Source organism: Mangifera indica, chromosome 10 (genome assembly GCF_011075055.1).
Source record: "Mangifera indica cultivar Alphonso chromosome 10, CATAS_Mindica_2.1, whole genome shotgun sequence".
NCBI lineage: Eukaryota > Viridiplantae > Streptophyta > Magnoliopsida > Sapindales > Anacardiaceae > Mangifera > Mangifera indica.
Genome location: NC_058146.1, coordinates 2,988,780 through 3,016,675, shown reverse-complemented (window position 1 = coordinate 3,016,675; position 27,896 = coordinate 2,988,780). Strand labels below are relative to the sequence as shown.

At 34.8% G+C, this 27,896-nt stretch overlaps 6 protein-coding genes across 12 annotated transcripts; 1 reads left to right on the top strand and 5 right to left on the bottom strand.

Annotated features, from left to right (window-relative positions):
• Positions 1-296: 296 nt before the first annotated feature.
• On the bottom strand, positions 297-7,708 carry LOC123227916 (probable magnesium transporter NIPA6). 4 transcript variants are annotated; one of them, XM_044653051.1, is made up of 11 exons: positions 6,962-7,705; positions 6,509-6,565; positions 6,293-6,383; positions 6,036-6,196; positions 5,803-5,930; positions 5,579-5,716; positions 4,875-4,967; positions 4,650-4,767; positions 4,014-4,352; positions 827-1,007; positions 297-519 (listed from the first exon to the last, which is right to left on the bottom strand). In XM_044653051.1, exons 1-9 carry the CDS (start codon positions 7,083-7,085, stop codon positions 4,255-4,257), a joined length of 1,008 nt encoding a protein of 335 aa, XP_044508986.1. In that variant the 5' UTR covers positions 7,086-7,705; the 3' UTR covers positions 297-519; positions 827-1,007; positions 4,014-4,254. The 4 variants fall into 4 exon arrangements, with proteins under 4 accessions (XP_044508986.1, XP_044508985.1, XP_044508987.1 ...); XM_044653050.1 differs by lacking the exon at positions 297-519 and having other exon boundaries at positions 694-1,007; XM_044653052.1 differs by lacking the exon at positions 297-519 and having other exon boundaries at positions 694-1,007; positions 4,014-4,349.
• On the bottom strand, positions 2,168-3,149 carry LOC123227799 (eukaryotic translation initiation factor 4B3-like). The gene is made up of 3 exons (XM_044652929.1): positions 2,956-3,149; positions 2,521-2,764; positions 2,168-2,422 (listed from the first exon to the last, which is right to left on the bottom strand). Exons 1-3 carry the CDS (start codon positions 3,147-3,149, stop codon positions 2,168-2,170), a joined length of 693 nt encoding a protein of 230 aa, XP_044508864.1.
• A 1,305-nt stretch (positions 7,709-9,013) lies between the features above and the next one.
• Positions 9,014-9,764, bottom strand: LOC123228148 (peptidyl-prolyl cis-trans isomerase-like). Its single transcript, XM_044653418.1, has one exon. The coding sequence runs from the start codon at positions 9,687-9,689 to the stop codon at positions 9,171-9,173; it is 519 nt and encodes a 172-aa protein (XP_044509353.1). The 5' UTR covers positions 9,690-9,764; the 3' UTR covers positions 9,014-9,170.
• A 4,000-nt stretch (positions 9,765-13,764) lies between these two features.
• Positions 13,765-16,993, bottom strand: LOC123228147 (translocon-associated protein subunit alpha-like). The gene is made up of 8 exons (XM_044653417.1): positions 16,749-16,993; positions 16,143-16,301; positions 15,997-16,047; positions 15,676-15,764; positions 14,942-15,019; positions 14,608-14,811; positions 14,333-14,404; positions 13,765-14,104 (listed from the first exon to the last, which is right to left on the bottom strand). Exons 1-8 carry the CDS (start codon positions 16,807-16,809, stop codon positions 14,057-14,059), a joined length of 762 nt encoding a protein of 253 aa, XP_044509352.1. The 5' UTR covers positions 16,810-16,993; the 3' UTR covers positions 13,765-14,056.
• A 627-nt stretch (positions 16,994-17,620) lies between these two features.
• Positions 17,621-21,596, bottom strand: LOC123228146 (protein XAP5 CIRCADIAN TIMEKEEPER). Of its 4 annotated transcripts, none has more exons than XM_044653414.1 (12): positions 21,343-21,596; positions 21,175-21,240; positions 21,029-21,093; positions 20,807-20,919; positions 20,068-20,146; positions 19,864-19,940; positions 19,718-19,779; positions 19,505-19,636; positions 19,343-19,396; positions 18,615-18,680; positions 17,944-18,018; positions 17,621-17,837 (listed from the first exon to the last, which is right to left on the bottom strand). In XM_044653414.1, the coding sequence occupies exons 1-12, from the start codon at positions 21,511-21,513 to the stop codon at positions 17,787-17,789; spliced, it is 1,011 nt and encodes a 336-aa protein (XP_044509349.1). In that variant the 5' UTR covers positions 21,514-21,596; the 3' UTR covers positions 17,621-17,786. The 4 variants fall into 4 exon arrangements, with proteins under 4 accessions (XP_044509349.1, XP_044509350.1, XP_044509351.1 ...); XM_044653415.1 differs by having other exon boundaries at positions 20,068-20,149; positions 20,816-20,919; XM_044653416.1 differs by having other exon boundaries at positions 20,816-20,919.
• An 823-nt stretch (positions 21,597-22,419) lies between these two features.
• LOC123228145 (transcription factor bHLH121-like) lies at positions 22,420-24,718 on the top strand. The gene is made up of 6 exons (XM_044653412.1): positions 22,420-22,666; positions 22,750-22,871; positions 23,252-23,379; positions 23,466-23,945; positions 24,018-24,198; positions 24,353-24,718. The coding sequence occupies exons 1-5, from the start codon at positions 22,527-22,529 to the stop codon at positions 24,183-24,185; spliced, it is 1,038 nt and encodes a 345-aa protein (XP_044509347.1). The 5' UTR covers positions 22,420-22,526; the 3' UTR covers positions 24,186-24,198; positions 24,353-24,718.
• Positions 24,719-27,896: the final 3,178 nt, after the last annotated feature.

The window sequence follows — 27,896 nt, the reverse complement described above, 5'->3', positions numbered from 1 at the left end:
TTCTGATTAAGCTAGCATTGAGAATTTTCTGATATGGTTGAAGTTTCAAAACATCTTGAAAGTTCATCTCTAACTTCTCCTTGTTGCCATAGGCTTGATTAGTGTTAAAACTTGGGCATGGCAGGGTTTATTTAATTAGTTTTTGAGATATTTTTGTGCTCATAAAGGGTTAAATTTCGCTTCATTCACCATTTTAGATTCGCAGCCTTAATCTCTGCACATTATGGTAAGCCGTACATAAAGATTATGTGCTTCACAGCCTGGACATGCAAGCCACAAGAAGGAACAAGGCCCCCTTGATTAATCAATAAGATTATATATATAAATAATGTGCTCAACATACCACTATATGATTGAATGATTAATAATTGACTAGACAAGCAACCCCACATTGTTTTTATAACTGGAATCTTCATACAAAATCGACTCTTGTATAATTTCAAACCCATCTTTATACACCCAAAATGCGACTTTCTACATCCTTCTTTGAGCTTCAAGGACTAGTCCCAAAGCACAGTTCTGCAAGGTGCTCCAAGCAAGAAATGTCAAATAATACAATAGGAAAATAAGGAAGTGCAACAAATGAAAAGGCGAAATTCCGCATACAGATAATCTTTCTTGATTTATTGGACCAACATTTCAAAACAATGGAAGATTCAAAATCATGTGAACCCAATTTAATAATGTAGTAACTTACTCAACACAAAAGGGGAAACATAGATTTATTAATACCATTACAGTAACAACATGGATAATTCTAAATCAGAACACTGGCTATCAAAACAAGACAAAATGGCCAAACTAGTGTCACTAAATTAAAGCCTACCAAAATTGTCTAATTGCAGCATCCCACCGTGGTAAAAGTTATGGAAATAGTATAATTTCCTTCCTTCACATTTCTCAATTTCCATACTCAATTCACTTCAATGTTTCCGCTGTCAAGTCTCTCATCAGCATGCCCATCCCCAACTTTTACTTCAGAATGTCAGCTCTCAGTTTTCTCAGCACTAAACATAAAGAAAACAAAAATTAGATTACATTGAGTTTTGTGGGTCATAAACCAACACATCATACATTCATGCATTGCACTGGCCCCAAATTTGGGTGCAAACCACCTTAAAATATTGATTAGAAAAAATATAGGCTACCAACAAGTACATATTGTCAATAAAAGTATGTCTTAACTGAAAATATAGATCAAACATGAGAAACCTTTCCTATTGAACTACTTACCAAAAAAAATACCTTTTCTATTGAACTAATGCTAGAAGGTTTTCATCAGACCCTAAGTCTCTTTCTCTAAAGCAACATGTATCTAGTCCAACCAACACATGTGATTATGCTCTGAAGTTCAGGGTGGGTACAAATACGACATTCTTGTGATTGGGAAAAATTTATCAAACTGAAGAGTTGGGTGTATTTTCATGTAGTGGAAGCACTTTAAATTTTAATCGAGGCATAGTTCTGATGTTTTATATTCTAGTAAATTCTAGTAAGTTTAGCATCAGTATCTCACAACCGAAAGGTGGTAAATATACTTGCCTATATGTCTTTTTATTATCACTGAAAAAGGTAAATAAGCAACTTAATCTTAAGACATAATACCGTAAATTATGTGGAACCAAACACGGGAATTGGATTTTGGTTAGCATATGCAAATAAGAATACATTCATTGCAAAACCACATAACTGGATGTGCCATTTACCGCACTGAAGAAAACACCACAAGTAAAAACTTCCACAGTTGGACAGGTCCTAACCAGATGCTAAGCCATTACAGCTACTATAAATTAGAAATCATTTATAGAGACATTTATAGACCTAAAGAGTAGTAAAACATGCATCAATATACCGTAAATTAGTCTAACAAATGCACAGACAAAAAGAAAACAACACATTACTATTTTTCCAAATCATAAATGTTTACCACAGAAAGCCACATCCAAGTCCAACCAAAAGTATACTTCTATAAACCCTATAATTTTACAAGTCCATAGAATTCCAAGTGAACAACTATGTGCATTGATCACAATAACACATTAACACTTTCTTCTTTTTAAGAACCATAATCATCACAATAACATGCACAATTCTTCTTAAAAAAGAATAACTTTTGAGATAAAAGTTATCACAAGAAACGAACCTTTGTCTGGTTTAATCAACCGAGTCAAGAGTCATTCTTCCTCCAACTTCTGCTCTCACCAAACCCACCGCGCCCATTACCAAATCCCCTCCTCCCAAACGAGGGCATATCAGCCTTCTCCTCTTTAATCCTCATCACCTCAAGCTTTCCGTCAATTTCTTTGGGATCCATCCCTTTCTCCGACAACGCCTGCTCTCTTGGCCTTGCCTCGCCAAACCGATTCACTCCCTTAGGTTTCACTACATTCGCACCCCCTTCATTCAAAGGCACCGAACGTGGCTGCAAAACCAACCTTGGCCTAGGCCTCTCACTCTCACAACCCTCCTCTCTTTTCTTCCCCCAATTATCCCTATCTCTTTACAATTAATCGAAACTACTCTTCCTCTCGACACCACTGTTGAAACTGAATCGGTTCCGAGTTTCAGTCCTGTTCGAAACCCAGCTGTCACTGTCATCAGCCTTGGATGACTGCGAATCAAAGAAACCCCCACTCCTTGTGCTGGGCGCAGACTTGTTCGCTGCTGCCCAATTATCGATCTCGTCGGCACGTGATGACGGCTGAGATTCTCTATTCGAATAGAAACCCTAGAAGAGGCCCAACGAGAGCCGGAAGAATCTTCACTATTTTTAGAACCAAAAGAATTGTTACTATATCTATTACTGGAGCCGTAGTTTTTGAAGCCGCCTCCGAGATGAGAGCGTTCGAGTTCTTCAGTGGAGCGCTGGCGGGCCCGGTGGGGAGGACGAGGACATCTTCATGAGTAAGGCCCTGCGATCGACTCGGCTAAGTCGGCTGTCCAACGGAGTTAAACTCGGCTAAGGAGAGAGTCTGGCCCTTTTTCTTCTTGGTTTTGGTGGCGGCAGCTACGACTAGGGATGGGAAATCGTTGATTTCATTATTGGTGTCATGTTCTTGCTTTTGCTGTTGAAGTTCAGCCTCGTGTTCCTCGACATCTATAGCCCATGCGCCGGGCTTGAACCACGGAGTAGACAAGGTTACCGCCATAGCTGCTGAAGCTTTCCCTCTGCCACTGCCACTCTGAATTTGCTTTGCTTTGCTTTCCGTTAGTTAGAGGCCAAGACGCGGGGCGTGAGGTTTATGGAAGGGGAGGGGATCAGAATACAATCGTAGGGTCAAGATGACTGTGAGAGACTCCGTGATGATAAGGATGTTTTCGATTTGATTGAGTGGACAGCCTTGATTTAAAAGAATTTTTTTATTCCATATATTATTATTATTTTTTTTTTTTTTTTGACATTTAGTGAGAATCTAATTAACCATACCAACGACATAATAATAATATAGTATTTCAATTTAGAATGATGCACATAGTTCTTATTATTATTTTTCAGTTTGATTTTATTTAAATCCAAATTCGATTTGTTTCACCTACTCCAATCCTACTCTATAAGTATTGTCACCCTAGGTTGATTCTCTGGTCTAAACATGACAAGAGATTGGATTTATATATAATAAATTATTAATTTGATGATATTATATGACGGATGAATCTGTTAAATGCCTGCAAAACCATGATCTAAGAGACCTTAGATCGTGCTCCAAACACTACAATTCTAATAGTTCAGCCCAACTTTCTAAGCCCAAGACATGATAGGCCGCACCAAACTTGACACAACGGGCATGCCCATTGTCGTGCCTACCCGAATCCAATCTGCCTTGTCTAGATTTCATAGGGAAACTCAATATGTTTAAAGATAACAAACAAATAGAACACATCCTAATTGTTCGGAAAATCAAGCAAAACAAAATTTACTAGATATGAAACAGTGAAATGAGAAGAGAATCAACTCAACTTGATATTCACAAACATTGATATGTACAAATATTCAGAACTATGTATCTTTGAACCTGTTGTGAGATTATGTCTCTGCATTGTTGTTGATACTGCAATGTAATCGTCAACCCATATGCTGAACTTCATATCCACAAACATAGATATTCTGGGATTTGTATTACAGCGTGTCCAGAAGAGGCATATGCAGAATTTACCAAAAGGTTGTAAAATGAGGAATCTCTCGACCCTCCAAAATTTGGATTCTTGATGCCGGGTAGGAAATTAAACTCTTCATAATTCACTTAAAGGAAAATCTCATTGCACGTAGTAATCTGAACTGTGTATAGTAATTAAGTGTTCATTTTCAGCACTCTTTACTGAGTCACCACTGACAGACCATGTTACAGTTCCTGCTGCATAGTAAAGACACTCATCAATTCATGTTAATCCAAAAATGGCTAGATGCCAATTACAATTGTTTCTTGCTAAACCTGGTTCACCCTAAAGGTCAGACCAGAAACAACATTTATGTTTAGGTGGATGCTTTTGCAGACATGGATAAAAAACCAAGGAACTCCATATACTATTTTGATCAGATATAAATCGGACGGAAGAGACCTGACACCACCTCAATATTAATGGTTTAAACCTGGATAACCAAGCAAATGGAAACCACAAGCAGATTAAAGTAGGATAAGATCTAATAATACCTGGAGGAGTAGCCGGTTCCTGTTCTCTTGTTGCATGAAGTATGATTGTTCCTGAAACCACAGTAATGAAACCACATATCTCAGAGGCAATGCTGCTCACATCCTGACCAGACCAATCCTGCAACAGATATAAAACAAGATATCATTTAAGTTAATCATTTCATTTCTAAATCATTGCGGACTGCAGCATCAGAGATAATTCTTGGGGAGGATAAATAGTTTTACCTTGAACATTATTGCACTTGCAATAATTGCCAGAGTTGTGAACATCACATAATATACTGGAGAAACAATTGCCGCATTGAATGTATCCAAGGCCTGCAGTAAGAATTCTCTTAACATCAGTGAACCTGAGAATGTTAAACAACTGTTCAGTTGAAACGTGACTAATGACACCATGAGCCCAAAGTGATATAAAATAAAATTTTGTGCCGATTGATGGAAAGTGCATAACCAGGAGAAGTTGAAAAGGCATAAAAAGATAACCTCCATGCAATGGCTGATTTCAATAAAAAGTTCATAATTTTTCAGAAAGTTCATATATCCAATGCATAAGTGAAATAACATGTAAAAAGTGTTAGTCTGCAGGCCAACTCTACAATGTTGGACCCCTAGTTGATTGACATGTCTTAAACATTTCATCTATCCAAAAAACGTAGAGGAAAATGGGCCAACAAAATCCTACTTCTTCACTAAAGAAGGTTCAGGTACGGAATTCATTTAATAAACAATTCAAGGGAAACAAGTGGAGCACATGTGAGGGGTGGTTGCCGTGTTTTGGAATTTTGAGAAGATTAAAACCATCCATATACAGAATAATTAGCAACTAAGTTCAGAAGTCTAACATATCATATGACAAGCATGCAAGCTACTACTAGGATGGACACCTGAATCACTGGAATTACCAATATTGATTACAGGAGACTCACCTTATTCAAATAGTTCAACTGTGTAATGACACAGATTGCTGCTACCGTGAGAAAAAACCAAGTTTGAAGATAAGCAATTTGATTTATTCCATCTAGTGTAAGTTTTATTGCAATTCCAATGGCTTTTATGCTCACAACCTGAACAATATCACAAAATATGTCACCTGACTTGAGCACCAAAGCCTCACAAAATAGTTGGTAACTTAAAATAAATGTTTTTTTACCGTAAGTGCACCCATTAAAGAACATATTCCCAAGTAGACCAATATGTTTGTCTGCCCATAGCGAGGTTCAAAGTACAGCACAAGAGCTAACACTATTAAAAGTGTTGCAGCCACATAAATCAGAAAAGCTGTTGACGGAGACAGTAAAGGAAGAAAAATTACTAATTTCTCATGATAGTGAAGCTTAATAACACATATCCAAAAGGAAAACGCTATAAACTGAAAAAAGAAACCTGGTTGTGTTGCCAGAGTCCAGATTTCTTGTATAGAACTTGGAGCATGCTCTTGAGGTGCATGAATTACAATCACCACTGACCCAAAAATGCATGTGACACATCCTAGAACACCCATTTTTTGCAGCCGTTCCTCCAACATGAAGTGTGCTAATACAGCACTACTCAGATTCAATCAAAGTTCAAATATTTTTAGTCATGAATTTCAATAAAAAGAAATCCAGTGAAACTCTTATTTCATCAGATTACCTCATTACCTGATAATTATACTTAAAGCACCAAGTGGGGTGACCAGAACGGCAGGGGCATAAACATAAGCAATAAAATTTACAACCTCTCCAACAATCACTGTTTTTACAAAATTACAAATACAAAAGTCATTGATCCATTCAATTGTGATGATTGTTCAATACATACTGTGTGAGATGAGGAGAAATAGAGAGAGTAACTTAAATCGGTAAAGCTTTACTTACTTGTCACCATGCCTGCCCACCACAGTGGTTCTAATAAGTAGGAGTAACCTCCAATTCCTGAATCATTCAAAAAAAGAAAAAAAGAAAATCAATTTAAAAACAAAAGAATGCATAAGCCCAAAACTATTTACTAGGGTTCATAGCTCATTCATAAAATAGTTTAACAAAATGATTCATAAAGGTACTTTCAAATGTCTTCCATAAACCTTCAAAACAAATCATTCAAGATCTCAAGCTCAACATGCCTTTCATCTTCTCCGTTAAAATTACAGCTCCAACAATTTGCATGATATTCAAAGTTGGATAAGAGCAAGTAAAGCAATTCCAAATTTAAAAACATGTTAATTTTTTTTCATTTGAACTTCACAACTCTCAAACACTGACTAATCCAATGGATGACAAAGAAACCAGCAGAGATCAAAAAATTATAGAAAAATGGTAAGTTCTGCTGACCTGCTCGTGTGCCAGACGCTCCAGCACGTTTCAGTCCTTTCTTCTTCAAAATGAAACTCGAACCTATAAACGCGCTCGACGCGACGGCCAAAATCAAGCCCATCGAATTGTCCGGCAGCCCCATACTTGTCCACCTCCCTCTCTCACACACTCTTCTTTTTTTTCTTCCTTCCTCAATCACTCACAAGATTCGAAATTCAAATTCACTGCCTCGTTCTCTTTCTAATCAAACGAATCTCCCTCAATGATTAGGTGTTTGAATTCCCGCCAAAAGGAAAAACTTTTGGATTTTGATTTATTTCCCTCTTCCAAATACACAAAACTCTAAAAATACAACAGGACCAACGACAGCTGCTTTGCCTTCTCTGCAACGCCACGTTTTGTGAGTCGTTTGGCTCTTTCTTCTTAAGTCTTAAGAATAAGAGAACTCGAAAGCAGTCTTCTTGACCAAACTCTACAGAGTAAGTTTCGTCGTCCTGTCGGAAATTTCCGTTACTGTACGCGGCAGGGCGATTATCACCTACTTCGTAATGTAATTTCTTTAAGTTACACTGGCGTTTTCACGTGGCTGATTAGTTTTGATGAAAAAGCTCCCGGTGGGTAGGGTTGGATGTTTTGGGAAATGACGACAGTGGCCCCTTCTAGATGTTACTTCCCAGGTGGATTAATTTGAAGGGTAAAAAAGTAAATTGAATGGAGTTACGTTAATAAGGTGGAGGACGGCAATAAGTGAAAGGGAGCATAGTCAGGCTGGTTCGTCTTTAATTTTAACTTTTTTCGTCTGTTTGGTTTGAAGGAAAATTAAGGCCGGAGAAAAGAAAATTTATTTATCTTTCCAAGTTGTGGAGCCAAAGCCTAATGCCATCCTATCTGTTTTTGTGTTAGATGACTCCCATAATAATTAAATATTATTATGATAATTTATCTTCTGTGCCGATCCACATTCGCAAGCTTGAGAATTAAATATTTATTTTCTAATCATCGCAAATAATAAGAACCAATTAAGGTATAAAAGGAGTAACATCTCATCAATGATTTTCGTTTAAGAGTCAATATATGTTCTATACAAACATGAATTTTCAATATATATGCAACAAATCCACAGGATAAACCCCAAGTGATTTCTTGGGTCCCAATCAAACTAGAATTAGATTTGAATTAAACTTATTTAAACTTAATTCGAATAAATTGGAAATGAATTCAACCCAAACAAAAAAAATGAGTTTGAATTTAAACTTGAATAGAAGAATTTAATATTTTCGAATGAGAGTTTCAAAAATGTTCGATTCATCAAACCTATCAACTTAAAAAATTTAATATAAATTAATTAAAATAATATCATTTTAATAAATATTTATTAAAATAATTATATTTTAAATTTAAATTTGAGTTAAACTTTGACTTTTCCAAACAAATTGAATCCAAACACTTTCAAAATAATCTCAAATTTGAGTTTAACCATATTCAAATCAAATTAAATTTAAACAAGTTAAACTCAAATTGACTTGTATCCCACCGTAAACTGAACTTCATCCTTCCTTTCCAAATTTATCTTTTACTTTGATAAACTTAACATCGATTTAAATTACTAGAAATAAATTCATCATTTTCAATACAGCGTATGAGTTGCTATCAAACCAACTGGCCAATAAAAATACGACACCTAAAGGACAACCGAATTGGATAAGCACGCCTCTAGGATTTTGCTGAGAGAGGATTAAGAAAGTGATCCTGTCAGAGCTACAGAAATGATCAGATGTTCCACACTAATGGGCCTAAACGTAGGCCCACAAGAGTCAGCACCATAAACCTAATCACTTCTCTCATGATTATCTCTCTATTTTGTCTGTCCTTCCATCTTGTCATTTTCCGTGATTACATACATCACCCACCCCATGCGGAGACCAAGACCAAGTCAAGTGATTTTTTTTATCTTCGTTTTCATCTCCTTTCTAGATCTTTGTGGAACCAAACAAACAAACCCAGAAATGAACGGCCAAAAAGCATTAAAATTAGCACATGATCATCATAATCAGAAATAGATTCAGGCCCTTATTGAAAACACAGCTCAATTAAAGACAGGAAACACAGCCACATCAAACAAGAGAAATTAAAACTGAACACACCCACATCATAGATATCATAGTCATCCGTCATGATTCGCTAGAATCATGATCGTCATCTAAGCCTACGCTTTTTATTTTTTGATCTAAGACAATTGACCGCAGTCAGCAACCACAACGGGCTTCGAAGTCCTGCCGGAGCTTGATCCAACCTTCTCAATGGCCTTCACCACGTCCATGCCCTCAACCACCTGGCCGAACACCACGTGCTTTCCGTCGAGCCACTCGGTCTTGGCAGTACAGATGAAGAATTGAGATCCGTTGGTTCCAGGTCCGGCATTAGCCATGGAGAGAATTCCCGGTCCGGTGTGCTTCTTAACGAAATTCTCGTCGGCGAACTTGGCGCCGTAGATTGATTCACCTCCGGTACCATTTCCGGCGGTGAAGTCGCCCCCCTGGCACATGAATCCGGGGATCACGCGGTGGAGGGTTGATCCTTTGTAGTGGAGTGGCTTGCCGGAGCGACCGACGCCTTTCTCGCCGGTGCAGAGAGCTCGGAAGTTCTCGGCGGTGCGAGGAGTGGTGTCCTGATAGAGCTCCATCACAATCCTCCCAGCCGGCTGACCGCCAATAGTCATGTCAAAGAATACCTTAGGGTTGGCCATTTCTGAAATCAACAAAGAGAGAAACTAGTTAGACTTGTGTAGCGTCGTTTCAATGTGGAGAATAATTAGGGTTTACAGGGACATTATATAGGGGGAAGCGACGAGGGAAGACGAGAAGGAGAGAATCTGGGCCGTCGAGAGAGGACACGTGGAGGGCGTTGAAGTAAATTGAAGAAACCGTGGTTAGGTTAAGATTTGACCAGGGTTAAGTGAAGGAACTGATGTGGTGACTATTTGGTTTCGTCATCAAATTTGTTGTAGATGTAGGCTATAATATCTCCAAAAATAAAAAGGAAATTAAAATTATTAGAAGTAATAAATATTTGAATGAATTAATTGTCCCCCAAGGTTTGGCTTTAAAACACTTTCCACCCTACTTTACATAAACAACACTTTTTTACTCAAAATCAAGAATAAATAATTTTTTTAACTTAAAATTAAATTTTATTAATAGAATAATAATATTAAAAAATAAAATTATTATTTTATTTCTACTATTTTATATTTCAAAATTATTGTATAAACATAAATTAATAAAAATTAAAAATAACATTTTAAATATCTAAATTTTGCAGGAAACCTCTTATTTCTTTTTTTTTTTACCCTAGTCCTTTCTTCATTTCTTTTTATAAATAAAGTGTTTTTGTCATATAATCATATATCATAGAGCAAAATGTATTTTTTTAAAAACATTTGAGTCTTTTTGGAATTGTTAGAACGTCTTTTAAAAATTTTAAAATATCATACTACCTCTCAATAGTTTCAAAAATCACTTTATACCAAAAAAATTGAATAAAATATAACAATTATGAGTGTAAATATTGTATTATAATAATTGAGATTATATAGTGGTTTCAAAATAAATATAGGTTGAACAGATTTCAGAGATTGATTGGATGATAAAATTCTATTTTGGAGACAAAGCAATGTTTGAGGATGAATGTATAAACCCATAGTTTTTTTTTTTTTTTTGGTAACAAGGAATTGCATTTGAGTCAAATCATCATATTAGGTTAAAACCAATTATACTGGATAAGATAAAGTTTAGATCTAATAATCGAGCTCATAATCACTGAATCAGATAAATCAAGAGTTTGATTTTGATATGCTGTTAGAGGAGACTCGAATTCATGTTTTCCTATATATGAAACATTTTCTTTTATCACTCAAACTATCTTTAACGGTATATAAACCCATATTCAATCACCCTAAACCCTAAATCAAGAGTTTTGATCTTAATATGCAGTCAGAGGAGACTTGAATTCATATTCTCTTATATATGAAGTTTTTTTTTTATCACTTAAATTATCTTGATTGAGTATAAACCCATGTTCAATCACCGTCACCATTGAAACATACCAAAAAGGGAGCTAGGGCCAGCCAATGCGCTAAAATTATCAGCTTGTTTTGAAACAGAAAACGAACATCATATCTCATTGATGAGTGATGACAATTACGTAACACCACAAAAATGATTGAAACAATCCACTAGGCTGCTCCCTTTGGCACATCCTCCACACTTGAAGGCATCCTTTTGAACAAGGAAAATGACAAGAAACGCCTCAATTATATATTCTTTCAGATTTGCATGATCCCTGACCTGATTACAAGGGCAGTTGTGGTTGGCCACAACAGTGGACTTTGTCTTTGACACAGATAACAGAACCAAGGGGTGTAAGAGCATTCAATTTTGCTGTTTACAACTGATGGTTTCTTCACCAATTTAACTCTTCTTTGAGAACTGCAGGACATAAGAGAGAGGAAGAACCCTGCTAGAAGATTTTACGTGATAGAGGCTCAAACTCAGGTCTTCTCTTTGAAAGTTTTCATGTTTCATCGGTTTTGTTAACCCCTAAGGGTCGAAGGCAATGAGTTCCTCTAGTAATAATTAATAAAGGCTAAAATATGTATATTTGTCTTTCACTGTTGTAAATTCATTTCTTTGTGGCTTTAATATGACACCTATAGTGGAATCCCATATCGGCAAAATATAGAAGAAATAATAGTTTTGTATGTACATCCAACATCGATTAGGATACTAAGATATATCTGGAGAGCTCCTAAACTGTCAATACCCAATTTGGGTTGTGAGCAAAACCATCAAACTTCAATGTTTTGCGAGCACACACATCAGCATGAGGGTATTATCTGTTTCTTTAAGGAATGAACCACAGCCAAGCCAAGTCCCTGAATCTATTTAAGCTTTTCAGCTTTGTCTGTCACATGTATATACTCAGAACCTCCTCCAGTCCGTGCCAATGTCAGAAGGAATTTCGATTTACAGGAATGCAGGCAAAAGATGATGTGTCCTGCAACCGGAGATGCTGCTGTATGAAGGGCAAAAGATGATTCATTCAGGAATTCATGAATTATGGCAGGTAACTTCCAGTGGCATACTTTGTTTTCAATTTTCGATAAATTTGTAAGTACACCAAATAATACTAATCGATAATATACTATTTTTACATATGATAGAGGTGTGCAGATTATACTTAGTTTTCAATCACAATAAGATTATACAGACGTAATTTTAATATACAATTTGATTATATAAATAGTATAATAATTTTGAATTAAAGATAAAACAATATTTAATCAAATAATAATATATTATCTATGTATCTAAATTATATATAAAAAATGTGTATACATAATATTTCTCGTTTGAACAATAGATCAATGGTATCAATGACGAAACCTAATTTTGTGAGATTTTTGGTGCAAACAAATGATATTAGTAGCTTCATAGCTATGCTCTACACTTTGCATTATGAACAAGCTTCTTTACTTGCTTTATAGTATTGGACTAAAATTATTTATCAAAATATGCTTCAAAATTAAGAGAGTACTTGTGCCTCAAAAATAATATTGAACTTTTCATAGAAAATAATAGAATATCGGCAAGCTGAATTGTCTTTTAGCTCTAACTTTGTCTTGATTTGTAAAATTAAGGTTTAAGTTTGATTTAAAAATAATTTAACCCAATCCAAGTTAAGTGCAAAATTAAATATTCGAATTAGTTTAAATTTAACATGTTTACGAAAATGAATTTAATCTTTGATCCAAACTCAGACTCATTCAGTCAAAGCTACAAACCAAGCTTCAACCCCTTGGATTGCATCCCAACCCTATAGAGTAAGATTGGATTCGAAACGAATTTGTTTGAATTCAAAACAAGTTTAACTCAAACAAGCATGAGACAACAGACACGAACTTGAGTACGAGCTAGTAAGTAAAACAAAAAACGAACCTAAGCCCAAACCAAAACTAAAGTCATGCTCAAGTGACTTGCTTGAACTCTTAACAAACAACATCATTTTCAACCCTACATACAAATAGGGTAAAATTCAAAACAAACTTATTTGGATTCGAAACGAACTTATCTTGAATGAGCTCAAGACAATAAACACAAAACCAATCATGAACATATGATTGAGCAAGCTCGGTAAATCCAAACTAAATCCAAGTCAAGCCTAGTCTAAAATGAGCCAAAAATGAACCAAGCTCTGTTCAAGCTAGGCTCAGAGGGCTCGTTTCCAGCCCTCCTGTAGAGGATGGCGAAAACCAGGCAATGGAAACAAGGCAAAAATGGAACTTTGTGATCTCATAGTTCTTTATAATTTATAACGTTGACGAAAGTATTCTATTGAATCAAATACTATTTCTGGGCTGATTCAGATATTGTTTTCCATTCTGGTGCATATGATATCGTGAATTTGCTACTGCTATTATACTTACAATTGACCACATATTAAAGTATTATTTTATTATAAAACCAAAAAACTATGAACAAGATTACAAATGAATAGAATATTCTATTTGGATATGGCATAAACGTAAGGAAAGTTAGAAACAAGGATTACACCACTATGATGATCTGATCCCAATCCGATACAGCGCTAATATTATTTATTTAATGTGAGAGATATTAACTTCATTTATTCGCAACACTAGGATATTATCTATTTCAAGCATGCAAGTTTGAAAAAAAATAAATAAATAAATAAAAAGCTATGTGATCTAAGACACAAGCATGCAAGTTAAAAAATAAAAAAATAAAAAATAAAAAGCTATGTGATCTAAGACAGATTCTTCGGATTCAAGAAATTGTGCTCTTCCTACTCAAATTGGAGTTAGTTTTTGCCCTCAAAGTCAAAATGCCTCAACTTTTTGGCACCTCCAAGAAAATAAATATTCTAAAATTTTTTTCCACATGCTCCGACAGCAAGGCGAGTCTTTTCTGGCCTAAATTTCCAAAACTACTTTTGACTTATAAACTCTTAAAATTTCGAAATGCCTAGTGTGAGTTACAAGAGTCAGCACTTAACCAGAGTGATTCTGCAGCTGAACTTGGCATTGACATTTGTCTACTTCTTCTTTGATTTGCTGGATAGTGACTGTGTATATGCTGTTCCCTGAAATGGGCATAAAACAAACACATTAGAAACCAATGTTTGATGATCTTTATGATGAAACTTGATATAAATGAATGGCGTGATATATTTGAAACCAAATATCGAACCATCACTTGGCCACTCCTTTTCCCAGAGGGAGGGAGAAAAGCTGCTGGTTAAGGAACATAAAAAACATATATACTTATAGTTGGAAAAGTTTTGAGAGGTAAAAGTGCATAAACCACAAACCTTAAGCCACTCATCCAATGAGGCATCTGTACTTCTTGTTCCAACTTCCACCTTTGGAGCCTTCTTGGTTTTCTATACCACAAGAAGAACAAAAGTCAGATCATGGCACCAAAAGATAAACATAAAAGATCATAAAAACAAAAAAGATATATTCCACGTCAGAAAATTCACTCTAATAGTAAACATTTTCTATCAGGATATCAGTTCACATTCTCACAGTGGTATATATAAAAGAAAGAATACAATAAATTAATTGAGAATTGGCAAATAAATACCTTGGATAACTGCTTTACTTGACCATGGATCCATAATCCAGCGAAGACAAGAAGCGCAGCCGCAAGGCTAAAAAGAAACACGGATTCAACACTGAGGAAACCACCAGACTCAATGACCTCAATGGTACCATTATAGAAGGTAGTTACATATGGATGCTGGTCTATCTCATAGATGATAGAGCCCACAAGATCAAAAGTTCCAGGCTACAAAAGGAAAAGGAATACAATAGGTAAGCTTAAAACAACGTTTTCTTTTTCACCAATTTCTAGGGATTTCGAAGCCTGTGGAAATTTAGTTTAAGTAACATTATAAGCTTCCACACTAATTAATTACCTGCAAGTACTTGCTGACAGCAAAAATGTATGGGAATGTAGCTTGAGCTGAAGCTGGGACAGATGCATTGTTAAAGGCCTACGGTAAGGCACCAAAAAACACCCTGGATAAGAAAGCAATAAAGAAAAAAACAACCAGAACAGAACCCATCCAACCAAGAAAAATATGAGAGGGAAAAAAAAGGTGAAAAGCAGCCATAATAAAAAGCATACTGGAAAATTGAGAAGCCAAAAAGATGCATAAAAGGCATTTTAGAAATAAACTACTGCAAAAGCTTTGTTGCTGGGGAGAGAAAATGACAAAGATAACTTAGACAATACCATGATTTCCAACAGGACAAGAAAATATTAATCTTAATCAACATGTGTTGCTTGATTAAGCCAATTCTTGGCAGACAACTAAACAGTATTACAAGCATAACATCTCTAGCTATACCACTACCATCATAAAGTACAAAACACTCTTAACACACTACAATATTTACTCATGCACACAACAAAAAAATACTACAGTGAAACAATCAAAGCAAAGAAATCTGACAACTGCTCAACATCTCATTTTACAAAAATCATACAATCCTTTTCCACAGTCACCACAGTTGCTTCAGGAATAGCAAATGAAGCAATATACCCATTCTAAAGAGACACCAATCAGATTAACAAAGCAAGTTATTTAGATGTGGGGAAAATGCGATTTCAAATCATGAATATATATTTAAGCAAACCTGAAATTACCTGTGAAGTCAGATTTTGAACCAGCAGCTTATGATCAAAAGGCAGATGAATACTGGCCTGAATTGCATGCACATTCACGACTGACTCCGCTGTCACCCCAAACAAAGAGCCATTTAAACTAGGGTCCAGCTATTTCTTTATAAACAGAAAATAAAAATAAAATTGAAAAAACAGACAAACTGATATGCTACACAACAAGAAAATCATTCACTTGGAAAATAACCAAAAAAGACAATATACTATCAAGTTCCCTAAGCATCATATCACTACTTTTTTCACTTCAACATGCAACAACAACACTGCAAAAATTAATCAAATTACCATCATTTTTCATCCCAACAAGAAGTTCGGTCTCTTCTCCAGCCGTCACCACTGCAGTAAAAGAAACAGAAATCAAATTGAACATCTCTCAAAATACTACACATATGATAAAAAAATCAATTAGCAAACACCGATAGAGTTCTCACATCTAGCGCTATTCTTAGGGAAAACGCATACGGTGTCAACTCCTAGTGCTGGGCCAAAACTACTATCAACAAACCCTGGGGCATCTTCACCAACAATTCCAAGATCACCGCCTTCAACAGTCTCCACAGCTTCCGCCGAATCGGACTGACACCTAGCCACTAATCCAGCAAAAGAACCATCAATTCACAAGCACATTAATCACATTATCAATTCAACTTTAGATCAAACTAAGCACAACATCAATTAAATTCTTCAGCAATTACTACCAATTCAAAATCAAATGCATGCACTATTCTAAAAAGGATCCATTAAAAGACTCTTTACTGTCCAATGAACACTCTTTTAGCTTTAGAAAAACAAAAAAATAAAACAAGTCATGTCCGTCTCATTAACAATAAATAAAAAATAAAAGGCTGTGTTCATAAAAACACAAAAATTATATCACAATTTGAACAGATCGAAAAATCGTACAAAACAAGAAGCATGCAAGGGCACAAAATTGAAGCTGATGAACTAAATAGATCAGAATACTATAACTGAAAGATAAAAAAACGAATCGATGCATGTGCACGTACAGATCTAGATCTAGAAAAGAGAAAAGTAACCTTGGAGGAGAGGAGAGGCGAGGAGAAGAATAGTGAGGAAGAGAAGTCTAAAATTCTTCATTGATGAGAAATGGTTGGGTTTTCTCAGGCCGTATACCAAAATGCAAAAATTGTATACTTATAGTGTCACTCGGGGGCCAATCTTCGACGCTGAGAGGAGTCGTTGGACACCTTTTGATCTTCGAATTTTCCTTTTTTATTTTTAAATTTTTTTTCTCAGGATTACATTGCTTTGCTATTTTTTCAACATTTTACCGCCCCCTCTGATTCTAAAAGACGAAATTTTCCGGTCAAAATCTATACGATTGTGCTTATACAATACAAATACATTACATATATTCCTTGTTAACTTAAAAATTTATTATTTACTATAATTAATATAATTCCAATAATAATCATATTATTTTGGTATGATTCAACTGGAATCATATTGAAATTGTACAATTTCAATAATAATTTCACCAAGATGAAATGATTTAATTAGAATTATATCATCATGATGTAATTTTAATCAAATTGTAAAATCTCAGATGCGATTTGATTGTAATTAGATCTAACCAAATCTTAAAATTCCATTTTCATGCCTCATTTCACCATATATTTATTTTAATTAATATTCAATCACTAAAAACATTTATAAAAATTAAGAAAATCTTATCGGTTCAAGTAGAGGTGACACAAGCTCAGGTCAGATCCTTTTTAGCCCAGCCTACAGGCAACATGACCCATTACTGTAGCCACCGTTTTAATCCTGTAGACTGGTTGGCCCGACCCAAACATGCCAAACGATTTTAAAAAGTTGAACAAGGTGGAAACGATAAATAACCATTGGAGGAGGAGGGAGTCAAGGAGAAGGAGAACGAGGAAGAGAATTCTAAAATTCTTCATCCACATGATTGGTATGATGCCACTCTGGTAGAAGATGATTGTGGTAAATAATTGTACGACAAACTATTGTGACCTTCATACTCGGTCCCAAATCTAAACATTCACATACAAATCAAAATTATACAAAACTGAATGTTTTCCTATTGCTAATTAATCCCCGTGGATGGTGTAACGCTCCCATTTCTTTGTTGGGTCATATATCTGCAAAACAAGAGACGATAAAAAAAAGAAAAAGTTATCAGGAATGATCTAAAGGACCATACTGAGAATTCATAAAAGTGAAGTGTCGTGACAGGAGAGAAATTACCTCCCATCTAGAAGCCGGGAAGATATGCTTGTTCTTCTCGTACCAATGCCTCTCAACGACTTTCCCAGCGTGGGACTGTTCAAGGATTTGAGATAGTAAAGATAATGTTTTAAAGCACTAAAATCTCAAATTGGAATGTGAACACATATGCAGATAATCCTTATTAAAAACTATAACCTAATAGTAGTCTTTTGTACATTCAGCTTATAACCAAAGTCTGCAGTTTATCAATTATGGCTTCCCCTGCTCAGGTTTATAATTCATTCTAAAACAATATGATTCAAGTTCTATCGACATAGACAATCTTAAAAAGCAAACTCTATTTTCATAGGAGAAGAATTTTTAAAACATTTGGACTAAACAGCAGTGTGACAACAGAACTTAGACCAAGGTTAAATAGAAATTCTATGTTGTTGCAACATTGGCTTGGGTAATACCAACCCAACATTGCAAGGATGCCAAGCAATTTACTCATGACTGATAAGCACAACGCCACTGAACACTACTAAATACACTGCATCCAGCTGATTTAGCCAAAGCGATCATTGCATCATGTTAAATTTAGCCAAAGAAAAACACTTCCTAGATTTCGGTTATGTTGAAATTTTGTAAAAGTCAGTATCTTACTCGTTTACTAGATTAAAAAGAGAAAAACTGGCCAAGAAATGTACCTCATCCTTTTCTATTGTTGCATCAGCAATTGTTCGTACATCCTCATGCACATCAAAGTGGAAAAGCTGTCTCAAATAAATAGAGAGCACATAATTATGAGTAAACTCTGCTTGATAAATCCCGATAGAGGGAGAAAAAATGTTCTTTATTAAAAGAATTGCAGTAGGAGAGAAATTAATATATCTACAAAGAGAAAATAATGTAACAGTTTGTTGAATGAACAACAGTATCTTGATCATTTAGGAGGGAATCATGCTTAGCTACCAGTTATATTATGCAAGAAGAGACACTTTAACTGGCATTATAATTTCAAAAACAACAAACTGAAACATGTTAAATCATAATCAGTCAAGTTCTATAAATCTTATCAAGTGGAAAAACAATTATTATTATCAAAATCAGAGAAGCCCTTTATTGAAACAAGATAGAGAAATATCCAATCAGAGTGAACTGGGCATGGATCAACCACTCTATCCAGGTGAGGATTTCCCTAAGGAATAAATCAACCACTTTATACAGATAAGAATTTCCCTGAGGAATAGATCAATCAGACTCCAGATAGAAATCACAACTTTATCATTCTTGAGATACTCAAAACATTAACAAAGCAAAGAACAAATCTCTACACTTTTTCTTAGCTTGGCAATCAGATGGAACCAACATCAAATCACCAGTAATATTACACTGCACCTACTACAACCAAAAAAAATAAAGAATTGAGCATTACCGGTCCACTTTTTCCCCTTGCCTTGTTGACAATAAGCTCATAGAAACTGTGTTGCTGAAATACCAAAACATGAAAAGAAGAGATGTAAAAATTATTTAACTTGAAATTAAGCTATCTAGGAAGGCCAAGTGTAACTAAAGCTTTAATTAAAATATATCTAACATGAGGAATTATAAGATCTTCTTTGACATAAAGCAAATTCTCCACTGATGTTGTTCGGATTTCTCGAAACTCAGGTGCAAGCTGCTGTTGAACAGCACGAAGAAATTCTCCAATAGTATCCCCCTTTCGCACCTACGCAATTTACACATGAAGTTTAGCAAATCTTAAAATAGAACAGATAGATCAAACACAAGTCCTACAACTTCTGCTAACCTGGATCACTCGTCTATGACCAGCTCCATCCCAGTAACTGTAGGTAATTTCAAGGGGCTCATCTGAAACAAATATAAACTCAGTTGAGAAACTTGTTTTCTCCCACTTCTATATCCCAACAAAACAGGGTTAGAATAATAGATTACTTCGAATCTGCTCTTGCTCCCGAAGCCACTGTTTCCGCAGCCTTTCACGCTCAGCTTGCTCCTCTGCCTCCCGCTCACTGAAAGAGCATCCTCAGCACCCCTAAGCCAATTTGTTAGACCCAAGTTCCCATAAACACGCAGCAGAAAGAAAGAAATTCCCACACACCTCATACACAAGAACACATAGCAAGAGAGAAATCACACCTGTCAGGCAAAAAACTAGTCTCCACTGTTGGGTCCTTTCCAAATTTTCCACACCCAAACTTCTTAGTTTCAATTCTATCTGCTAAAAGTATAAACAGAGTATCATCAGCAATAGATTGAGGAGTAAAGGCCATAAAAGAACCAGAAAAGAAGCATGAAGCTAAACATCCACATCCGAATCATTAAGATTAAAAAAAGTTTGATCATAACATCATATATATAGTATAACTCTTGCAAGCAAGATACAGCAATATAATTTATTATTTCTAAAAGATTTCCCTTCCTATAGATTGATAAAATGCTTTGGATGTCAAACAATCATTCTCAACAAGTCAAAATGACTACACACTAAGCATCCTTAAGTTGGACCCAAACAAAACTGCTTCACATATCTCCTAAGATGCAAATATAATCAGAAGCACCTCTCAAGTAGGGCCAAAAGACCCAACCACAGCTACCTCATATGGCTTCTAAGACAAAAGTAACAACTAACGACCAATTCCAATACTTATATGGCAACTTCCTTAATCCAGCATTCAAACTTGTTGGTAGGGTAGAACTCAGAGATTTATCATCTTCAGTTAAACTATAATTGTAGCAGAATCAAACTGTAAAATCAACAGTTACACCATTTCTAATAAACCATAGCATACTGATACCAGTATTTCAGATAATTTCCACAATAATTAAATAAGAAAAAAGGCAGACTTGCAGCAACTTTACAAAACAATATACTCACTATATTCACCTTTCTCCTCTTCACTATCGCTCTCAATATCCTCGGCAAAAGATAATCGAGAATTTCCCCTAATCTTCCGCTTTTTTCGCTTTTGCAATTGCAACTCCTCCTCTCTATAATGCAGTAAAAAAAATTTATAAATAAACGAAATGGTCACCAAAATGAAAGAAAATAATGCAAAATTCAAACAAAAGTCCCCCAAAAAAAAAAAAATTAACTCACTCCTGTTGTAATTTTTGAAGCTTCTCCTTCTCTTCTTCTTCGATTTTATTCCGAATATTGACCCTCTATATAAACATAATTACATTAAACCTCCAACAAAATTGAGCCAGTAAATCAAATTTACAAGAGGCTTCAAAATTTATTACCTTCTCAACGTACTGTTCTCTAGTAACTAAACCAACCGTTTCCTTCTTAAACGCGGTTTCAAGAATCTGAAAAACGAAGCAAAATGCAAGAAACAAATAAAACAACAATTTGAGAAAGCCCTAGATGGAAGAGATTTTTAATTGAACAGGAAATAAGTGGTTTCAGACCTCAGAAGTACTTGACCCGAACTGAAGGAGACCGGGTTGGCCCTTATCGGAGGCGGACTTGGTCTTGAGCTCTTGGATTTTGCGTCGTTCGGCTTCTCTTTGCTTCTCGAGCCGTCGGATCCTCACAGCGTCCTGGGCCGTGCCCACGTATCCGTCTCCCATACCCGACATTTTTCGTTTCTCTGTTTTCTTTTGCCTCTCAAGTCCGAGCCAGCACTTTGGAAAGGTGACTTTTCTAAAACGCCGAAGAAATAAACCGTGTTTTTATAGGTGGACCGGGCTAACCCAAAATGGGATATTCTGTATATTGAATGTAGGGTAAATACTCACAGATCCTTGATATTTAAAGAATAGTTAACAAGCCCCTCTATTGTTAACGTGGTTTAATTAACCGAGCCCTATCATGGGATATAGTTAGACATCCCATTCTCGGTTTGTCCTTGCTTTGGGGATGTCAAAAAATCAACGTCACCTTCTCAAAAAGAATAATTAATCTATTCTTATATATTTATGACAGATAGTTTATGAAATACAAATCAACAACCTAGTTAGTAGAAGAAGAAAGTAAGATTTAAGTTGACAACTATGAACGAGATTAGGAAATTGATGGATTAGGGCTCATTCATATGACATGACGATAAATCTAGTTAATTATCGACCCAAACTCTGTATTGGTTACGAAAAATGATAAATCTAGTTAGTAGATAAAAATTGTAAAGTAACTAAAAATGATGATAAAGTAAAGTGGTAGTGGTTTGATGGTGTGGAAAGGTTAGTGATGATAATGATTTATGCAAAGATAGATAGTGATGAGGTTTGAAACAAAGGGTGGTAATGAGATTTGATATAAAGGACTTGGGTGGTGATATAAAAGGTTAATATCAAATCTTATAATAATAAATTATTTATATACCTCATTCGTATACTTAAAAAAGTCTATGTATATTGTTACTAAAAGAAAATTTAACCGACTCTATTTACCAAATTAAGAGATAGGTGGAAAAATGGATTTTTCAAAATTGTAAGATGTAATAAGTATTTCATGAGAGTTTCGGTGGGTTTGGTTTTTATCCTCTCATAGCAGGCACAGAAGTTATCCACTTAAGCTTCCTAATCGTGTTCCCGACAGACGAATTTCTTTTAACACCACTCGCCAAAGCCAAGTCTCACCATCATCGCCAACAATGGATCGTCATCATCAGCTCAAAAACGAAGCTGCCTTTATTCAATCAATGGCAGCGCCAAATCCCGCCTTCATAGAGTTTCATCAACCTCAGCCTCCTGAACCGCGCGTACCTGCCAGTCGCCCCCAACCTAAATCCAGGTTTAATTTTGTGCTGTGAATTGATTGATGGAGATTGCTCCTCTGTGTAATTATTTCTTATAGAGCTTTTAGCTTTTTTTTAGTCAAAGGCCTGAAGGTGAAATCAAGGATTGTGTTGCCGCGAGAAAAATTCAGAAGGCTGATCGTGAGAAGTTAAGGAGGGATCGGCTTAATGAAATTTTTACAGAATTGGGAAACACTTTAGGTGAAATTGAATTTTAATGATATGTTGCAAGTAATTTATTGATTTTTGAATATATTTGAATAGTCTTTTACCTTTGAATGTTTTAGCATAATTTAATTTGATTATGCTTTTGGCTGTGTACGGTGTACCTTTTAATTTGGCTTCAATCTAACTAAATAGTGTCTTTAGCTGATGAAATCTGTAAGGGTGATGCCTTGATATCTAGTTCTATCTAATTCTGCTAAGCAGTTAGTTTGGCCAGATATATTGAAGGTCCTATGTAGAAATACCTAGTATGATGCCAAGTGTGTTTTAGGTATGAATTTGTTTTAGTGTACGATTTTGCTTGATGTCTAGATGAGGAATTAATTCCAGTTCTTCTGTGATTTTATGAAATGTAGATCCTGATAGGCCTAAAAATGAAAAAGCAACCATTCTAGCTGACACAGTTCAGTTATTGAAGGATCTAACATCTCAAGTTGATAAACTCAAAGCTGAGTATGCTACACTGACAGAAGAATCCTGTGAGGTGATCTTTAAATTTCTTTTACTCTATCAGTGGTGCTGAGATTTGAACTCCTCTTTAATGAGATACTAATTTTGGTTGAAGAGCAGTTAACACAAGAGAAGAATGATCTTAGAGAAGAGAAGGCATCTCTTAGATCTGATATTGAGAATCTTACCACTCAATATCAGCAGAGACTCAGGGCAATGGTCCCATGGGCTGCCATGGATCATTCAGTTGTCATGACCCCACCTTCATATCCATTCCCAATGCCAATGCCAATGCCTCCAGGGCCAATTCCCATGCATCCATCAATGCAGCCATATCCCATCTTCGGAAATCAGAATCCTGGGGTCATTCCTAACCCATTTGCAACGTTTGTACCATATGTAACTCGTAATACCATGGTTGAAGCGCAGGCAACAGAATATGTCTCTCCAGTTGTGCAGCCAGGTAGTAGGTCTCATGTGTCAAGTAAACAAGATTCTAAAAAACAATCGTCAGGGGAGACCATGATTGAGAAAAATGAGGATTCTAATGACGTCATGACTGACCTCGAGCTGAAAACCCCTGGATTGACTACAGATCAGGTCAGTGGATACCTTGGGAATCCTTTACAAATAATTTCCAGATTGAGCAATTGATTGAAATATTTTTTCTAGGCTTTGTCGTCTGGACAAAGAACCAAGAAGTCTCTAAGGAAGGAAAGCAATGCTACAGATGGTAGTTCTTCAAGTAGGTGTTCTTCATCTCGTAGTTTACAAGATAGCTCATCCAGTAGCATAGTTGGTGGCAGAAAGCCTGATGACTCAGAAGGGGCAAAAAGTTAGGTACAAGAACCAGGTATTTTATCCAGCTTCATGCATATTTAGCATTTGGTTTTCTTGTTAATTATATGTACGAGTATGTTTTCAATTTGTTTATTTCAATTGACTGGATTGTTTTAGCATCTATTGACTTGTCATTTACTGAGTCACTTAAAATGCGCTGAGTGTAGAACACTTCTGCTATATCAAGCAATTCTGAGATTGGGTTCTGGTGGGCATCTCCAATTCTTTTTGGAGGCTGTGGGGATCATATATGAGGTTTATTGTCTTCTCTCTTTCGGTGAGAAACATGCTATCAATGGACTTGAACCTAATGTAAGTGAGAGCTTGTTGTAAGGAAGAATTTGTTGGCATCTTTAGTTTGTTCTTGTACAAAATTTTGATATTAGAGTCGGAAAATATCTAATGTTTGACTGGGCAAACAGTAAGACTCAGGTAATATGTTCAAAATTTTTTATTATGTTAACAAATTAGGCTTGTAGTTCTAGTTGTAAATTGTGCAATAATATTTAAGGAACTTTAGCTTTTATCAGTGACCTTTGTTTTGCATGGTAAATGTATAAATGGAACTGGGTGTTATTGATATGTATCTCTAGGGATTTGACTAAGGATAAGGCTTGACGTCTAACTTCTTTACTTGTTAAGATAAATTTATTGCACTGCTACTTGGAGAAAATATGGTAATTGCTCTTGTATGTCATCTATCTAAGTGTATATAATTTTAAGTATACTGATGATGTGTCATTACGTGACTATGTGTTATTTTATCTTTAATTCATACCTTCCAATCTACTGACTTGTAAATAGATTATTTGTGATATTAAAATGTTTGACAAGGATTGCAATGAATCTGCCAGATTTTGGGCTCTATTTCGTGTGGTGGGTATGTGTGCCTAGTAGGTGTGATTTACCCTCCCACCTTCGTTTAACAAGCAACTTGTTAGATGGTGGCCTTGGCTTTTTACATAGTTCTGTCCCCAAACCCCCCTTGGTTTGTGTGTCATGTCTGTAGTATTGTGCACTGGTCGAGGATCCAATATAAAACCCTTATAGCTTTGGATGACATTATCCCACTTTGGCTTTTCTTTAGCTATGGTGTTGCAAGAAAACAAAACAGAAAGTGTTATGTGATCTCAATTTCGTAAACGTTTAACCATTTTCCTATAATTTGTACTTCCAAAACCACTGTATTGCCTTATCTGCTTAATTTGAATGAGAAGTTAGCAGCTGCTTCCGATCCTCGACGACGGAATTATAGAATTGTAAATTGATTTTCCCATATTATAACAGGAGAATGACCTTTTTTTTTTGGGTCAAAATGATAAGTTCTCACCTTTTTAAGTATTCCTTTTTTCTTAGTCAAAAAGTCACAAGTATAATTTATCAGTCAAAAAGTATTTGTATCATTTTATAAATATATAAACATTATAGGATTATTATCGATAGGCTTTTAAAGTATAAACAAATTAATTTTCTTCCACCAACATTAAAATTTCCCACTTGGACTTATATCTTCAATTGAAAAAATTCAAAATCTTAACCCTAACTCAAAGTCGTTCCAAATCTATAATGACACTAATGAAAATTGAAATTAGGGTCAAAATTGTATCAAAATCACATTACAATAATATGATTTTATCAAAATCATACTAAAATAATGTGATTTCATCAAAATCACATTGGATTTATATGACTATAAAAATTGTATTATAATTTTGTGATTTTATTGAAATCAAATCATGTCAGTATAATATTGATTAGATTCACTATTCTAATGCGATTCCAATTGAATTGTATTATTTTAGTGTGATTTTGACTATAATCATAAAATTTTGATGTGATTTCAATTGAAATCGCATTGATCCAATGTGATTTTAATCTTCACTAGTGATATTTTAACCGCAATATTTATTTTAAGTCTTAAAATTTTATTTTTGATATAAAACATAAATAAAAATATATTTAATAAAGTTTAAAATGATAAAAGGTTATTTTACTTTAATTAATAAATATTAATATTTATAGAATATATTTCAATATTAAAAATTATAGAATATATTTCAATCTTTCAACGAGTTTATCATAAAAAATTAACTAATTTCAATCACAATATAATGTATGAGAAAATATAACTTGATATTTTGGTGAAGTTTAGGTATCCATTCTTAAACACAAGCTTTCTCTATCATTTATTAGGAGCACCTGATGCTTTGCTGATAACCAAGTTTATGTTTATCTAAACGCCAAAAGACTAATTCCCAACCAAAGTTTATGGGTTTCACAAGTTCTCACTTTTTAACTATAAAAATCTCATTTATCTATCTATAGATAATTAAAATCAACGAAATCTTAACCTTTTAAAATTTTATCTATTTTTTTCTTTCTTAAACCCTAAAAATTAACAATTTTTTTCTAAATCAAATTTTAAAAATCAATATTTTCCCCTTTAAAATTTAGTTTTCAATTTGTAGCAGTATCTCTAACGTTATTATCGGCTGCATCTCCCTCTTGACGCTTCATTTTCCTTCGACTGTGTCTCTCTCGTTATCTCTCTCTTCTCTGGTCAGATTTCTTCCTCCTCTAATTGGCTATTTAAGTTAAGAAGATGAAACTCTTCGTTTGGAAAGATGATTTGTCTTTTCAGACGAGCAATATCTATTATTGGAGGGAGAAGAGATATTGAGAGAAACCATTAAAGAAAGAGAAATTATTGAAGAAAGTGGTCGAATATTGAAATTAAACCCTATACAAAAAAAGTGATTTTTTTTAAAAATTTAGTTTAAGAGGAAAATTATTATTTTTTAGAGTTTAGAACAAAAAATTATTATTTTTTAAAGTTAAAAAAATAAAATTTTAATTTTTTTAATACTATAAAATAATGATAATTTTATTTTTAAAATTAATAAACTTGATAATTGATGGGTAAGTAAATGAAATGTGAGAATGAGAGAAAAACAATATCCTTTGGAAAAGAATTAGTCCTTTGGCCTTATCTAAATATAAGATGTCTGGGACCCGTTCTCGAAAAATTTCTCATATGAGAATTTGACAATTGTAATTATTGACCCTTTTTCAGTGCTTTTAATTACTTTAGATCTGTGTTAGTTTGAGATTAAAGTAATCCACGTAGACAGTGCCCAAAGCTCGCCACCACAGATTCATCAGAACCTCGAATCACTTTATCCCTTTTCTCGTCAAACCACGTGGCAGAAGGATGCAGATCCTTAATTTTATCATACCGGCATAAACGGCGCCGTTGTCACTTGTTCGTCAAAAAAGGACAGCGACAGCTACAACTGTGAAAGTTTTAATAGTTTTGTCAGGAGCAATTTATAAACCCAGTGCCTTTCTAGCCCGTAATTGCACTCTCCGCTTAGACTTGTGACATGTCTATGCGGCGAAAGAACAGAAAATCAAATATAAATTTACAATCATCCTCTATTCTTAATTTGTATAGCATATATAATTCGGCCATAAGAATTGATCCTATTTAAGGAATAGTAAAATTTTAAAGTATTATTTTCTAACTTATAAAAAATCAAACACCTATATATGAGTTAAATTTTATTAAAAATTTCAGTTAAAATTAAAAGTAAAATTGTTATTTAATAAAATTATTTTAAAAAATTAAAAATTTATCAATTTTCCTCTTAGATATCAAAAATTAACAGTTTTTCCCTTATTTAAAGTTTGAAAACTAATATTTTCATCCAT

Excerpts from the sequence above, each read along its gene's own strand:
- LOC123228146 (XM_044653413.1), bottom strand. The coding sequence starts at position 21,513 with ATGTCGGGTATGGGAGACGGATACGTGGGCACGGCCCAGGACGCTGTG. Across the intron at positions 19,941-20,067 it reads ACTAGTTTTTTGCCTGACAG|TGAGCGGGAGGCAGAGGAGC; the intron begins GTGTGATTTCTC and ends ATGCTCTTTCAG. Across the intron at positions 18,681-19,342 it reads CAAGGGGAAAAAGTGGACCG|CTTTTCCACTTTGATGTGCA; the intron begins GTAATGCTCAAT and ends TATTTGAGACAG.
- LOC123228148 (XM_044653418.1), bottom strand. The coding sequence starts at position 9,689 with ATGGCCAACCCTAAGGTATTCTTTGACATGACTATTGGCGGTCAGCCG.
- LOC123228147 (XM_044653417.1), bottom strand. The coding sequence starts at position 16,809 with ATGAAGAATTTTAGACTTCTCTTCCTCACTATTCTTCTCCTCGCCTCT. Across the intron at positions 16,302-16,748 it reads CGCCTCTCCTCTCCTCCAAG|TGGCTAGGTGTCAGTCCGAT; the intron begins GTTACTTTTCTC and ends TTGCTGGATTAG. Across the intron at positions 14,405-14,607 it reads AAGTAAAGCAGTTATCCAAG|AAAACCAAGAAGGCTCCAAA; the intron begins GTATTTATTTGC and ends CTTGTGGTATAG.
- LOC123228145 (XM_044653412.1), top strand. The coding sequence starts at position 22,527 with ATGGATCGTCATCATCAGCTCAAAAACGAAGCTGCCTTTATTCAATCA. Across the intron at positions 22,872-23,251 it reads AGAATTGGGAAACACTTTAG|ATCCTGATAGGCCTAAAAAT; the intron begins GTGAAATTGAAT and ends TATGAAATGTAG. Across the intron at positions 23,946-24,017 it reads CTGGATTGACTACAGATCAG|GCTTTGTCGTCTGGACAAAG; the intron begins GTCAGTGGATAC and ends TATTTTTTCTAG.
- LOC123227799 (XM_044652929.1), bottom strand. The coding sequence starts at position 3,149 with ATGGCGGTAACCTTGTCTACTCCGTGGTTCAAGCCCGGCGCATGGGCT. Across the intron at positions 2,765-2,955 it reads CAGACTCTCTCCTTAGCCGA|TGAAGATTCTTCCGGCTCTC; the intron begins GTTTAACTCCGT and ends TTCTAAAAATAG. Across the intron at positions 2,423-2,520 it reads CAGTGGTGTCGAGAGGAAGA|CCACGTTCGGTGCCTTTGAA; the intron begins GTAGTTTCGATT and ends TTGGTTTTGCAG.
- LOC123227916 (XM_044653051.1), bottom strand. The coding sequence starts at position 7,085 with ATGGGGCTGCCGGACAATTCGATGGGCTTGATTTTGGCCGTCGCGTCG. Across the intron at positions 6,566-6,961 it reads AGCGTCTGGCACACGAGCAG|GAATTGGAGGTTACTCCTAC; the intron begins GTCAGCAGAACT and ends TGAATGATTCAG. Across the intron at positions 4,768-4,874 it reads CAAGTGCAATAATGTTCAAG|GATTGGTCTGGTCAGGATGT; the intron begins GTAAAACTATTT and ends TATCTGTTGCAG.